At 49.7% G+C, this 14,727-nt stretch overlaps 1 protein-coding gene across 1 annotated transcript; it reads right to left on the reverse strand.

Moving 5' to 3' along the window:
- Positions 1-1,894: 1,894 nt before the first annotated feature.
- SAMHD1 (SAM domain and HD domain 1) lies at positions 1,895-14,091 on the reverse strand (the record flags this gene model as incomplete). Its single annotated transcript, XM_008938233.1, has 12 exons — positions 1,895-2,017; positions 2,644-2,781; positions 3,125-3,229; positions 3,932-4,021; positions 6,275-6,414; positions 8,433-8,548; positions 9,889-9,980; positions 10,520-10,628; positions 10,744-10,844; positions 12,612-12,767; positions 13,492-13,562; positions 13,976-14,091. Coding segments are annotated over 12 exons (1,357 nt in total), but the record flags the coding sequence as incomplete, so codon positions are not given.
- Positions 14,092-14,727: the final 636 nt, after the last annotated feature.

A 14,727-nucleotide genomic window follows, 5' to 3' on the forward strand; every position in this document is an offset into this window, starting at 1 on the left:
CCAGCGACCCTCACAACCCAGCCCACGCTGCAGCTCCTTGTAAGAACAGTAAAATCAGTTTTTATAAATTTATTCTTAGTCCCGGGAGGCTCAGATTAACATGTTTGAGAAAAACCAAAAACGCTCTGTCTCAGAACATTAAGGAAGAATTTTTGCTTAAACATAAGCAAAAGATATTTCCCAAGTATAAAGTGCACCTTTTATAACAGATTCAAAACAAACCCAAGCAACAATAACAAAATTATATTATTTTGAACAACACTTGATTTTATGCAGAAAAGGGAGATAAATGCCTTCACTCCATGACGTGTTTCAAAGCACAGTAAGGTCACAACCCTGTCTGGTAGCTCCTTGGCACACCTGCAGACCCGAAATACTGCTGGAGTGAGGAGCAGGGGCTGCCCCAGCCACCCTCAGCCACGGGAGCAGGTCAGGGAGCAGCAGAGCACAACAGACTCCTGGGGATTGGCACAAACGAACCTGAGCGAGCACGAGAACCCTCCCTGCCCCTGCTACCAGCTCCCGTGGTACCAGAACAATCAGATCCAAAGGGCAGAGGAGAGGCACCCAGGTAGGCACAGAGAGTTCTGCACCCCCCCGTGGCTTCCCCTCGTGCTGGTTTCCAGCACTAACCCAGTTCTGTCCCCAGGCTGGGCCGTCCAGCCCGAGTCTGAACCTCCCCCTCCCCACCTCAGACAGGGAAGCCCAAAGCTCGTTCCCATCTCTGAGTGTTACTGAACCTTCTCCTTTGCACCCCCAGTTTTGTGGGAGGGCTTTTCCAAGCTTTTAGGCTTAATTTAATGAAAGCAGCTTTCCTCTTGGACCTGAGTAAAAGATGAGAGGAAAAAGGTCTTCCTCGTTCACTTTTTCCACTGGACATTCAGCAACGAGTGAACAACCAGTAAGGGAAAGTGGCAAGAACTCTTATGGTTCTGGGAGAGAGAAAGGACAGAGGAGCAGCAGTGGGAGGTGGAGGAGAGGCAGGGGAGGGACGGAGGAGTGGGGGTTCCTGAAGAGCCTGCCGAGCACGGCAGAATGCAGAAGCAACGAGGTGCCCCCGGGCAGGGCCACGGGCAGGGCCACACCACTGGCCCCAGCTGGCCCTTGGGGAGCTCCTCTCAGCACCCAAACAATGGACGTTTTGAGCAGTTTTTGTAGTTCAGTGTAAAATATAACATTCAATGTATCAAAAATACACTATAAAACAATAAAGGCTGCACAGCACTGCAATGCAGTTACCTCCATGGACTGTGGTTCCACTTACAGCAAGAGGCCTGTGGCTCCATCAGCTCTGTGAATACCAGAAGACTCATCTTGGGCTGTGACAGATTCCCCTCTCCCCTTCTTTTGTTTTTGTTTTTAAATGAAATTCCTTTTGCTATTCTTCACGATGCCATCTATGGTTATTTCAAAGTTCTGTTACCTCCCTATATTTTCAGAAGCACTTCCTCCTCATTTCCTCAGGTACTGAAATAAAACCAAAACAAAACACCCTCCAAAAACCTGAGCTGGAAGTTTTTTCTAGCTCGTGCAATATCACGATCACCTTAAGAAGGGATCAGGAGCAGAAGGAACAGTGACACATCTTCAGCACTTCTTCCAATAACGACGAATTGAAATTTTTAAAGTTAGTTTTTGCTACACAGCACCCATACATTCAAAGATAAATGAGAATGGAGTTTGCTCTGCTGCAATAGATTGTTAAGTTTTTAAAAGTCTGTTTGGAATATGCACTTCGTTTAAGTATCCACATTAAAACATCCTGTATTGTAAAATACATCTCTGCAGCGTTCCGTAAGTTCTAACAGTCCATCCAAGTGGCTTTTAAAAGAGTTGCTGCTCAGGGTTTCTCCTCCTCTGGAGAAGCAGACGGAGTAGTGCAGAAGGAGAAGTGTCACTTATCAAAAGCAAGCCTCTGTTTGCAGCTGGCTGCTGCAGCTGGCCGGTGCTCAGCACCCCTCCTGCTGTTCCAGCTCTCCTTCATCGGCGTTAGGTGAGGGGCAACCACGTCACCATCCTGTTGTTAGAAGTCAGACACCGTTAGTGAGGGTACATCCCCTGCTGGTTTATCTAAAGCAGTGGAAAAGAAGCTCTCAGTTATCAGACTTAATAGAAAACATAAATCCAAGGTCCTAAGGAGCATTGTAAATCAGCAAACATTGGAGACTCTGCATCCCAGAGGTTTGCAGTCTTGTTCAGAGGATGTTTTCCACTCAGAGCAAATGGACTGACGCTGAATTTCCTGGGGCAGGGCTGAGTTTAACAGCTGGTGAACGAGGAAGGAAAAAAGTGAAAGCAAGAGAAGAGCTGATCTGACCTCTTCCCTAGATCTTTCAGTCTCTCAATGCTCTTTTAAGCCTTTGTAGGAGGAAATCTGCACCCATGAACCAGCGAGTGCCTGTGTTATAAACACAGGACTTTTCACACGATGTCAGGTGCATCACTGCAAATCCATCACTATTCCAGCAAAACCAGAGCATGCCCAGATAGGTGCAAGCCACAATAAAACCAGAAGCTAGGTCAGGGAGGAGCAGCTCTGCCACAACAAGAAGGCCTGAATGCCAAGTTTTTAATGTCACAGCAAACTTATGGACGACGGTGAGGAGCTCCAAGAGCAAGAAAAACAACAGGTGAATTTGTTACCTGCGGCTTGGTGAAGTCGTTCTCTATGCACCACTGAATTAGATACTGCTTTGCAGCTGAAATGATGTCTGGGTCCTGACTCCTGCAGTAAACCCGGATAACCTGCTCCGCAAACGTCATGGGTAACAGCTTTGAAACCTGTGGAGTAAGAAAAGAGCTTCAGTGTTTCCTGGAACTGTAGGCTGCTGAACTTCAACCTTTCCATGGGAATACAGAGAGCAGTAAAAGCCATCCCACTGCAACCCATGGACTTCATCATCCAAACCAGTTTTATTTTGCTGAGGCTCCCAGTGTACTCCAGTTAAATCCTGTCCGTATAAAGGCTGTCTGGATTCCAGACTGTAGTGCAGCACACACCAGAGACCTGCGAGGACGTGGATCCCACCACCCTGCAGGAACCACCACGAAGGGCTGTAATCCCCCCTCACAAGTGCTGAAGAAGATGCCCTTCAGAAGCCAGCTGGGGAAAATAAAAGACTACCTGATCTTTACTGATCTTGACTGCCTTGGTAGGATCAGCCTTGCAATAGAAGAGAACGTTGTCAATGGGATTCTGTTCCTTCATGCCATAATCCATATTGATGACCTTGCATGGAAAACAAAGAGAATGACATTTGTTGATGTTTGCCTTTGGTTTCTCACAATAAACAGGAAAGGATACACACTATCCTTCTGCAGATGACACTAATCAAATACAACAGTGATTAGCAAATGGTAATTTAAAACTATCTGGTACTTGCATCTTCTGTCTTTTCTCCTGTGACCTTTGTGGGACAAGGAGAGCACAAATCAGCTACCCTGGAGCTAACTCTACCCAGCCTGCAGTGACTCTTCAGCGCAGGGGAGCCCCAGGAGTGGTGTGGATGCACTCTGCAAAGCTGCTCGTTAGCACCTCCCAGGAGTGACCAAGGCAGGGGTTAAGTGATCTGCTCAAGCTCTCTGCTCTGCCACGGGCTGGAGGCTGGGCTGTGGCACCAAGGTGCCCAGTGCCCAAGACAAACCCTGGAGCCCTCCTGGCCCCAGCAGCAGCTCCCTGGCCCCTCAAACCCACAGCTCTCCCTGCTGCCCCTCCCCAGGGTGAGCACTGCCCACCCCCAGCCCAGGGAGGGTGCCCCAAGCCTCTGCCCCAGGCTGGCCCTGAGCCCTGAGCTGGCCAGCCCGGGCAGCATCTCAGGGTTTGGGTTGGTCACTGCAGTACACTGCAGCATTTCTCCAGCTTCACCACGACACACAAGGCCCTCTGGGATTAAGAGGGTTTCACTCTGAACCTGCTCAGAGAGATATTTACATCAATGATGAAATCTTCAGCCTTTAGCTCCACATCTGGAGGATCCTTTTCTGGCTTGGAATTAGCAAAGCTTTCTGCCAGGCTGCTGTTCTGAAAAAGAACCAACAACAACCCAGATTACATTTGTGCACTATCGGGTCTAGATCAAGGCAACAAAACATGACAGAACGTGCCACCAAACACTTTCCTTTCTCCACAGCTTGACACCCTCCTTGCAGCAATCCAGTTGTTTGAATCTCTGTGCACCCATCAGCTTTCCACCAGTTTCTAGAAACAAACCAGTTTCTGTGTTTGAGGAGACCCAAATGCTGCCAGCTGGCAGGGGACGAGTTTTACCCCGATAAGAATGAGAGGGGGAGAGAGAGAGAATCCAAACCAAGGTGTCCAAGTCTCCACAGAAGCAGAAAACATGAACCTTTGAGCAAATGTTCTACTCATACAAATGTTTTGCAGTTAAGTTTCCCAAGGCTGAACACTAAATGCTTTTACTGATTTTTTTTCTTAACGAAGGGTTGCAGGATCTCACCCTCTAATAAAACTTTTATACCTATACATCAGAACATATGAAAAGCCTAAGAGACAGACAAGCTCAGTAGTGTCATTGCTGGCTATAAAAACAAACCAGAAGCAGCAAGCTCCTAGGAAAACTTTGGAGGGGGTGGTGGTCTACTTGGAAAGCTGAAACCCCCCCAGGTTTCTGTCAGGTTCTGCATTGCTTTGTTGTTCTGGCTCTGGCCAGCCTGAGGATCACAAAACTGGGTGGGACTTTGAGCAACCAGGTATAGCTGCAGATATCCCTGCCCACAGCAGGGGGGTTGGACTTGACCTTTAAAGGTCTCTTCCAACCCAAATCCTTCTCTGTTTCTGAATCTAAAGTTATGATACTAAAGCTTCTTGCACCACAGGAGGAAAAGAATTCTGAGTCCCTCAGCTGAGCATCAGAAGCTGCAGAACATTGGCTGCATATGATTGTGGCTCCAACAGTGATCCAGACTCCCTTCAAAACAGCACACTGCAGACCACAAGACTCAGCACCTCTGGCTGGATTCTCAGAGTGAGAGTTCTTTTCATTAACCAAGCTTCCAAAAGGTACTGTTTGAAGGTGGAACTCGTGCAGTTCACTCTCTTGCCCATCTCCTTATTTGTTAGGCATCTATCTTGAACTCTCAACAGTCACTGTACAACCACTTCCACTGAGAGGAAATGGGCTTAAGTGGTGCCAGGGGAGGTTTCAGTTGGATCTTAGGAAGCATTCCTTCACTGACAGAGTGGTGAGGCCTTGGAACAGGCTGCCCAGTGAGGTGCTGGAGTCACCACCCCTAGAGGGGTTCAAAACACGTGTAGATGTGGCACTTTGGGATGTGGTTTAGCAGTCATGGGAGTGCTGGGTTGACAGCTGGACTTGATCTTAGTGGTCTTTTCCAACCTTAATGATTCTGTGATTTCACTTCTTCCTTCCTCCTACTTTTTAACAGTGCACTTCTTAACACTACTTCCTAGCCAAGGAATACAAGCAAACCTCCTTGAACAAAAAGATGAACAGAGCAGCAAGACAACCAGTAATCTTTCTCTAACCTTATTCTTTAAAGGAGATTTATTATTTGTACTAAGACTATTTTTTTTATTTCTAGATACAGTCAGCCACTTCTGGAAATTTGGCAGGGAAGATTTTAAGTGTTGTGGCTGAAATTAGAGATAATGAACTGATGATTTGCCAACACAGTCCAGAGCATTACGAGAAGAGCTGAGCCACCCGAAGCAACGCCAGCCCCAGTGTCACTTTATTCTGAAACAAGACAAGAGTGGTTGAACTCCTGAAGCCTGACGAGTGCTCTGGAAAGCAAACACTGGGAAAAACACGTGTGCTCACACCAAGTATAATAACAACAAAAAATTCAGAAGTTATTATTCACTTTGACATTTCTTACCAAGGCAAAACACACAAATTATGATTCAAGGTGGATGTGTTCCTTATTGTTCTGAAATCTTAATGAACACAAGATGAGCTGTAACCCTCTTAATGACTGGGACTCAACAGCTTCTTACACAGTTCTGTATTTTTCAGAAAACGCTTTTCTCCTGAAAAATATTTCTGCAATAATCAACTTCTGAATTTCCACCTCTTGTCATTCTTCTGGCTACTTGTAGATAAAACTCCTCCCAGTTTCCTGTAATATGCAGCTACAAAGACAGGGTGAGAACTTTTGACTATTTTTGGAAGAGCAGTTAAGAAAAAAAAACCCAAAACGCATGAAGCCACATGGAGACAAAAAAAGACAGTCAGCAACTTAGAGAACATTGTTACAGGAACACAATTCAGAACCTCCCACCAACAGGCATTACCTTCACAATGTTCCTCATTGTTTCAGGTCGAGTCTCTCCTAAAAACTTGTACAACTCCCGTCGTTCTATTTTACGCAGAATTTCTCGTGCCTCCTTCAGCTCTGGACGACTGGAGTGCAGGATTTCCAGGTAGATATTATCTGCCAAGGTCGCATTGCTTTTTGTTAGTATGGCACAGTCCAGTGTCACAGCAAAAGCAGGGACAGGGACGGGTTAAAGGAGAGGAGCTGCTGGCTCAGGGAAGATCCACTTCCAAAGGACTGAGCCGCCGCTTTCCGTGTCATCTGGGTTGTCCCCAGATCCATGGCAGCTGCTGACAGCACGAGCAGCTCCCTTCTCACCCTCACAAAGCTTCACTACTTCACTGGGAGCTGCCTCCTCCTCTTCCTTAGCCAGTCTGGCTCAGCAGAACGTTCTAAACCCAGCACTGCCTGGCTCAGGGACAGGGGAGCTCTGTCCTGCAGAGGAATCAAGTGCTCCCGTTACTAGAACTGGGGGGTGCTGTCAAAGCAGGAGCCAACAAATCATAGAATCCTTTAGGTTGGGAGAGACCTTTTAAGATCAAGTCCAACCATCAAGCCAACACTACTGAGTCCTCTGCTAAAACAGATCAGAAGCTGTCAGGGTTGGAAGGGACCACAAGGATCCCCCAGTTCCAACCCCTCTGCCATGAGCAGGGACACCTCCCACTAGATCAGGCTGCCCAGAGCCTCCTCCAGCCTGGCCTTAAAGACCCCCAGGGATGGGGCCTCAACCACCTCCCTGGGCAACCCATCCCAGGGTCTCACCACTCTCATGGGGAAGAACTTCTTCCTCACATCCAGCCTGAATCTGCCCACTGCCAGCTTTGCCCCATTCCCCCATGTCCTGTCACTACCCAAGAGCCTAAGAAGTCCCTCCCCAGCTTTCTTGTAGGCTAGGCAATTCTTCTCCCACCATGGAAGACAGCCAGGAAACTCTCTGCTGCAGAACCTCACAGAGGTTTATCATTTGCAGAGACCCAAGAGGCAACTGGACAGCTCCACAGAAGCATCCCTCATCTCAGACTGCTGGAAACAAGCCACTGGCCTCTCAGAAGCCCCCAGGCTGCAACCACTGGAGGCAGGGAAAGAAGTGCCTTGGTTTAAGGTAGGAGAACATACTCATCCTCTGTGGCCCACTGTTTCATGTGATGTTGGCATACTCCTGGTATCACTCTCCTTGCTGTTCAGCTCTCCTCGTTGAACAGGACAGCTGTGGCAAGAAGCCCCTTGCTGCAGCAGAGTCCTGTCTCCTTGCCCTGAGCTGTGCCCCCCACCAGGCTCTGCAGGTCAGCAGCCACTTACAAGAGGACCCTGGTGCCACCTTCCAGCACAGCTCATCCTAGGGACCAGACAGCCCCACGGAATGGATCCTAGCCCACCAAGAACTTCACCTCAGCTCTTGCCTTTCTGCCCAGCCCTCCCTGGCCCAGCACTGCAGCTCCTGGTCCTGCCCCCCAACCCAGCCCCTTCTCCTCCCCAGGGCAGGGGCAGGGCCAGGCAGCAGAGCAGGGCTGTGGTCAGGCTGCACAGGGCTGTGCCAGGGCTGCCAGCAGAAGGCCTTTAGCACAACACAGGTCAAGGCACACAGGATCTGCTGCAACAATGCCCACAGCCTGTCCCACAGCCTTTCAGCAATAAAATAAATCATTGTATATTCTGTTTCCTTCTGTTATATTCGCAGGGTACCGATGTCTCAAACAAATCCAGTCAGACCCACCAGAACCTTGGAAACCTGCTTTGGGGTTCCCATGACACTACAGCACACACACAGTACTTCTCTACCCAGTGTAGCCAGACGTGGTGTCACCCAGAGCTGACGTGTGCCAAGGGCAGCAAACTCAGGGCACAGACAGGACCTCCCGACAGCAACTGCTTCCAATAACCTCAATTTTGGTGTATGTGGAATGTAAGAATTTGGTGCCTCTCTCTCAACACAGAGGCAATTTAAACGAGGTGTCGCTCCCCCAGCAAGAGCAGAGACCAGCTGGCTCAGGTCTGCTCCTCCTCCTGTGCACACAAGCAGCTCTCCAGAGCCCTGGGCAGGGGCCCAGCGTGCCAGCAGCTCCAACACCAGCCCTTCAACGGGCCCACGTCCTCCTGCTCAAAGGGAAAACTGTAACTCTGAGGGCTCATACCAGTTAGCTTAGTGTAGGCTTCCATGTCCTCCATCGCTGTAGAAATCTGGTACACCTTCCCTCCAGAGCCTTCTATCTTTACAAACTTGTCTGCTTTTTGGAAGGCTTCTGTAATCCTGGTTGGAGGCAAACCAAGAGTGAAGGACAGACAGCACTGCTTCGAAACGTCGCCCAGGAGCCAGGAGAGGCATCAGCACGTTGGCAGTGGAGCAACAGGTCAAACTGCCTCCCAGGCAGGCAGCAGAGCTTGGCCCTGCAGCATGTCCCATCCCCACACTGTCCCTGCACGTTCCAGCAGGGCTTCACTCCCTGAGAGCAGGCTGAGATCAGACCTTAACCTCCCAGTGGGAGCAAGCCCACGGCTCTGCCCCAGACCAGGGGGTAACGCTGCTTAAGTGCCTGCAGAGCCCTGCAAGACAGTGCCATGGCCACTCACTGCAGTGGGGCCTCCTCAGGGATGGCATGTCCTTTTACAGACCCTGTTCCAGGAGTTAACTGGGAGAACATGAAGTGTTGTAAGGGTGAAGCATCACAAACATGGGTGTCTTCAGGTGGGAAAAACCAGTGTTCTAAAGATCAGGTGCTTCTAGAGCTCCCTGTACCTTGCCATTGTTTCCAGCTCACACACTCATTTGAATGGGCTGCTGTGATTATGGCAGGCCAAGACATAAATTTCTTGGCTGTTTTACTCCTCACACGTAGATATTGTCAAAACTTGGCATTTTTAGTCTGAGTTCTAGAGAATCACTAAACCCATGCAATGAAAGCAGTCACTAGTCACTCTTGTACTGGGCAATCCTCTGCACTCCTTTCCAAACTTGGCAGGTGGTTACCTGGCAGCCAGGTTCCCAGTGAAGAATATTAGGGGATAGTCATATTTCTGCTTTAAAGACAAGTGAAAAGGATAATGCTATAGAAAAGCTTCTACAGACATCAACAAGAGTGGCAGAAGTGCAGGGAGCCAGCTGAGCCGGCCCTCAGCAGCTCCTGCTGTGGCATTACAGAAGCCCAGTGAGGCCTCAGCTGAGCTCCAGGGAGGTTGCTCCTGGCTGTACTGCTGTAACCTCACTGTTCACCCGTGGGTTTGAGCTAAGGGATCCCCACCTTGCAGATAAAGACTTGACTTCAGGCACCTGCAGTTAAAACAGCATCAGCACACCCTGGTCCTGGGCTTTGTCAGCCCTTCAGTCATTCTCCCAGTTGAATTTCACGTGCAGGGACGTTGCTGTCCTCCTCTCTTTTGGGTTTTTTTTGGTTATATCCTACATAGCTCTACACAATAACTCTGTCTATAGGACACTCTAAGCATTATGCCTTGCCCCAAGAATTGGCTTATATGGCCCAATGGCTTTTACTGTGCCACACCTTACTGATTATCTGAATATTCCAAGCAGACAGACAGTTTCAAGAATTAAAAGATAAGCAGAATGCAAGAAGAGGAAAGTGCAATACTTGCATGATCTCAATGATGTTGCCAGTCTTGTGCTGGTACGCTCGTCGGTGCAGCCAGTTCCGTGTGTGGAACATATCATACAAGTTCCCAGCTTCCTGAGTCAAGAAAAGCCAATCATCTTTTACTGCTGACATTGTCTTAATTGGAAAACTAAACAATCAAGGAATCAAATCAGGAGTCTTCTTCCATTTGCAGCACAGAGCAGAACAGTTACATTCCAGAATTTGCAAGTTTAGGGGCAGACTCAGGCTGCTGTGGGAGAGCAGAGACCTGAGCAGGACCCCAGGCACCCGGGGCAGAGAAGGGGTCCTGGGCTTGCTCCTTTTGCAGCCCTCACCAAAGCCACATTCACCAGAAGACCTGGAGAGAAGCATGCATGGCTGATGGCTGGAAGAGCCTCCCCTGGAAGCCCTTTCAAAGAGCAGCTCAATGTCCCTCCCTCCCTCAGATGAGTTGCTTCTGAGACCAGCTTTCAGAGCAGCAACTACTTCTTCCTCTCCTGGGCTAAAAAAGCGTCCCCCAAGCCCTCCTGCAATGCAGGGCAGCTGCCCGAGTGGGCTCTGCCATGTCCCAGTGCTCCCAGAGCCCAGGGGCCTCCTCCTCCTGCTGCTGCTTCCCCACCTGCTCTGCTCACCTTGTCCCTGGCACAGATGTGCTTCTGGTTTTCTGCCTCACACACCCGGATGAATTTCAGCAGCCGCTTGTAGTCGAAGTTGTTCTGGATGCCCAGGTGGTGGCAGTCCCTGCAGACATGGCACAGCTCAGCAGGGCACACGGGGCAGCTCTGCCCTGGCAGCAGCTCTGCCCTGGCAGCAGCTCTGCCCCAGCCCCAGCCCCATCCCCCCCCAGGACAGGTACCTTGCAAAATAATCCCACTTGTCCACGTCGATGCCGTTCGTTTTGTTAGCCACTATCTCATAGAGGAAACTCTTCTCCCTCTGCCGACCACGGTAGGGCCACTAGCCACAGGGAGCCAGGGAGAAACAAACCCAGGGACAGTGAGGAGTTAATGGGTGCAAACGAGCCAGAAGGACCTCCAAGGACAGCAGGCATACACTTTGGTTTTGCCTGTGACAAGCACCCAACACCGAGGCTGCAAAGGGCACTAAGACAATAAAAGAGCTTTCAGCAGCTGCTGGGCAGTGGAAATCCAGAACTAGGGCTGAAGCAGCTCATTTGCCAGAATATTGGGAAGAACAAAACCCAGGCACACGAGTATTTCATTTCCCATTCTCCTAGAGCAAAGCCTGCAGCTCTGAAATGCTTCCCCCCCTCCCCAAACAGCACAGCAACAGAGGAGCAAAGGATGGAATAATTTACTTCTCATGGAATCAGTCAAACCCGAAACCACATCTGCCTTGCAGTCTTCTGTACTCAACTATACAACTTCATAAATGGCTTTTGTGTTATCTGCATGACACCAGCATTAAAACCAGTCTGGATAAGAACAGGAGCACGTGTGAGCAGCAGGAGCAGAACACAGCATAGATAAAAATCTCCTGTGCTGATCAGAGTCCTGCCACTGGGCCAATGTTCAGGGCACAGGTCACGTGCACCACACACAGCCTGATGTTCACCTCAGGACCAGCACAGGAGAAACAACTGCTGGCAGAAGATCCTGCAGCCTAACCCCAGGAGGGTGGTGAGGAGGTTGCCACGTCTCTTGTATGACACCCCTTCTCCCATTGTCCTGATGGAAAACAGGCATGGAATCCAAACTAGGATAAACAGACATTGGGCAAGAACCTGGCACGACATCAGTGGAAGTGGCAGGCAGCAAGACTTGTGTGCAAAAATCAACCTGCAGACTTTGTCAATTAACATCCACTTCCTCTAGGAACTCAGGCTGAATTCTATTATGCTTTGCCATCAGTGCTTCTGCACATGGTAGAAAGACACACTGGGACAGCAGGAGGCCATGGGCAAGTGCCAACACTTGTGGGCAATTGGTCTGGGACAGTACACAAATTCTGATTAGGGCCAGACCCATCACAGATCTCCCACTGAGGGTTCTTAGTGCTGGCAGCAACTGAACGGGTGTCCTTGAAGAGAGGACAAGAGCTGTAGAGTGAGGAGAGAGGACAGTGCTTTCAGAGTTGCAAGCATCAATGCTCAGGACCTCTTCCTCCTCGCCTCTTGAGGCAACACGTTTCTTCAAGTCTCATCCTCCCCCACGTTTGCTGCTGCAACAGATCCAAGCATTTCCCCACTGCACAGCTGAGGCAGCTCTGGCAGCTGGGCCCTGCTGCCCACTGCCCACCTCTGCCAGGCCTCAGTGCTGCCACCCGTGATCACACCACCCTAAATTATCTCCATCACCTTCATATGGCCACCCAAAAACACGGCCCCCCATGGCCAGCACCTCCAGGCTCCCAGGAGGCAGGCTGGTACCCTAGCCTGGTCAGTTAAGGTTCCCACTAAAAATTCAGTTGTGCTGAGCCAGTCACACTGAACTAGGCTCACCAAGTGCAGGCAATGGCCCTGCACTCTTCTCTCACCTGAGGACTCTGAGGACAGAGCTCCTCAGGAGGATTGAAGTACATAAGAGAGTGAAGCTGCCACCTCCTGCCAGCACTGCAAGAAATACACCCTGCACTTCTCTAGCACCCTGAGCAAGGATTCTCAGAAATTCATGGGGCTAAAGATAATAAAGCAGAAGCAAAAATGATCAGCTCTTTTCATAAGGCTGGGGACACTGTGCCAGCCACAGACAGCCCCTGACTCACCGCGCGCTCGCAGGCGGTGCCGTCTATGGGCCCCCCTATCTGCTCCTTGATGAAGTTCATGTCCTCTTCCAGGACAAGACCATACGACTTCATGACTTCTTCTAGTTTATTGGCACTGATCAGGTGCTCAAACATTTCAACTGAAGCAGTTTCATGCTGTGAAAAAAAAAAAAACACACCTAAATGTTGCATTACAAAGTTGAAGCATTTCTCCTGCCCTGTCACAGCTTTCTCCTCACCAGCAGCACTGCTGGTGGGAAAGGGCAGCACCTGGGTGATTTCTGTCCATTTTGTATGGAACCCAGCAGGAACTCAGCCAGCCTACAGGGTCCAGAAACACTCTCCAGAGAAACACACTCTCTAGAGCTGTTCACTTTGCATCTTAACAGCAGCAGCAAGACAGTTACAATGCTAAAAGACAAAATAACCAATTCCACTGTGCAGAAGACTAACCAGCAGTGAGAACAAGCAGAGAGAGGCCTGGAAGAACTTTGTTACATTACCTGCTTCATTCCTAGCAAACAACCCTTGAAACTGTTAAAAGTCTCTGAATGTTTAAACTCTAAACAGTGTATTAAATATCCTGGTCTTGGACTAAAATTGTGAACTGGGAAGGAAGCTCCCAGATGGTATTTTGCATCTGTAAAATACATTCTGAAGAAAGGCTGATGTTCCCTGTGCAAAGAGTCAAAGAGAACAAGGAAATCATCACAAGACTAGAAGACAACATCCTGTTTTTTAATTCTGGCATCAAACCAATGCAGTAAGACAAGGCTAGATGATCACTATATTCTCACAAGTGCTGGCAGTCTTTAAAGGCTAATTATTCTCCCCTCAAGGTTTCAGTTTCCTGTTTTTACTTTCACAGGGAAAAGCCTACCTTCCATTTCAAATCTGGACGAGCCAGTGGAATAAATCTCCCATCAAACATGTGTGAAAATGGCCCGTGACCTTGAAAACAAAGATTGCACAGGTTTAGTCTGAGACATGGCTCCCAGTAAAAATCAGCACTACTGCACTGAACACAGCCTGTTCCACAACACTGAGCATCAATCACTCTGTGCCAGCTCTGAAGAAATAAGTAGTTATAAAATAGTCAGAACAGTTTTTGAAAGGGTCACTCTGAAATGTCTGAGAGACCCGAGGACACCACAGAAGGAAGCAGACACTCTGCAGCCAAGGGCAGGACTCCAAGCACCACACAGAAACAAGCCAAAAACGAGCCAAGAGTGGCCACAGATTCACCAGATGGAGCTGCCTCCATAGATGTACCCTGGACCAAAGAGGAACAGCCCAAAACAGCTCTCACGTTCTGGTCTCACAGCCAGGTTAGCTCTCCACGAGCCACCCCGGGTGTTGCTTACCCAGGTCATGGCAGAGCCCAGCGATTTCCACGCAGAGGATGTCCCGCGGGGTGATGTCCAGCTCTGGCTGCCTCTCCCTCAGTTCACGAACCAGACATCCTGCCAGGTAGCCCACCCTGTCACAGAGGGAAAGAAAAAGAAGAAAATACAAAGAAGGTGAACGTAGAAGTGTTTCAGGCTGAACAAAGAGAGCAGCTCACCTACTCACTGCTCCATGAGCCCACAGCCCCTGCCTGAGGCAGCACGCAGCCACTGCTCACACCCTGCCCTGCAAGAGAATCACAGGCCACCTCCTGTGGTAGTTCAGCCATCAGCAACACACCTGAAAGCAAAAAAGCAGGAGCTGCCATGACCCAAGTGTGGGGACAGCATCCTCCTGCAGCACTGTGCCACGGTGCCCAGCAGTGTCCCTGGGAGCCCCAGGGCCCCCCCAGCCCCCAGCCTGCCCAGCTCCACAGCAGCCACCAGCCCGTCACAGAGCAGGGACAAACTGCTGCTTGAACAGCTTGTGACAGTTGCTCCTCTGCCCTTCTCTGACTGCAGGTTTGACATTCAGTTCCACTGGGACCCCCTGTTCTGATGATACAAAGCCCAGGGACCAACACCTGGCACACACTCCTGTAACTGTTTACAAGCTCTGCACCAACTTCCTTTCCTCCCTGCCTCAAAAGTCCCCCTTGCAGAACTCCCTGAAGCAAGACAAGGTTTAATGAGACAAGGGAGTGTCTTCTATTAGAGCAAATTTCACTGTT

The sequence above is a fragment of the Merops nubicus genome, unplaced genomic scaffold (assembly GCF_000691845.1).
Source record: "Merops nubicus isolate BGI_N331 unplaced genomic scaffold, ASM69184v1 scaffold6634, whole genome shotgun sequence".
Taxonomy (NCBI): Eukaryota; Metazoa; Chordata; class Aves; order Coraciiformes; family Meropidae; genus Merops; species Merops nubicus.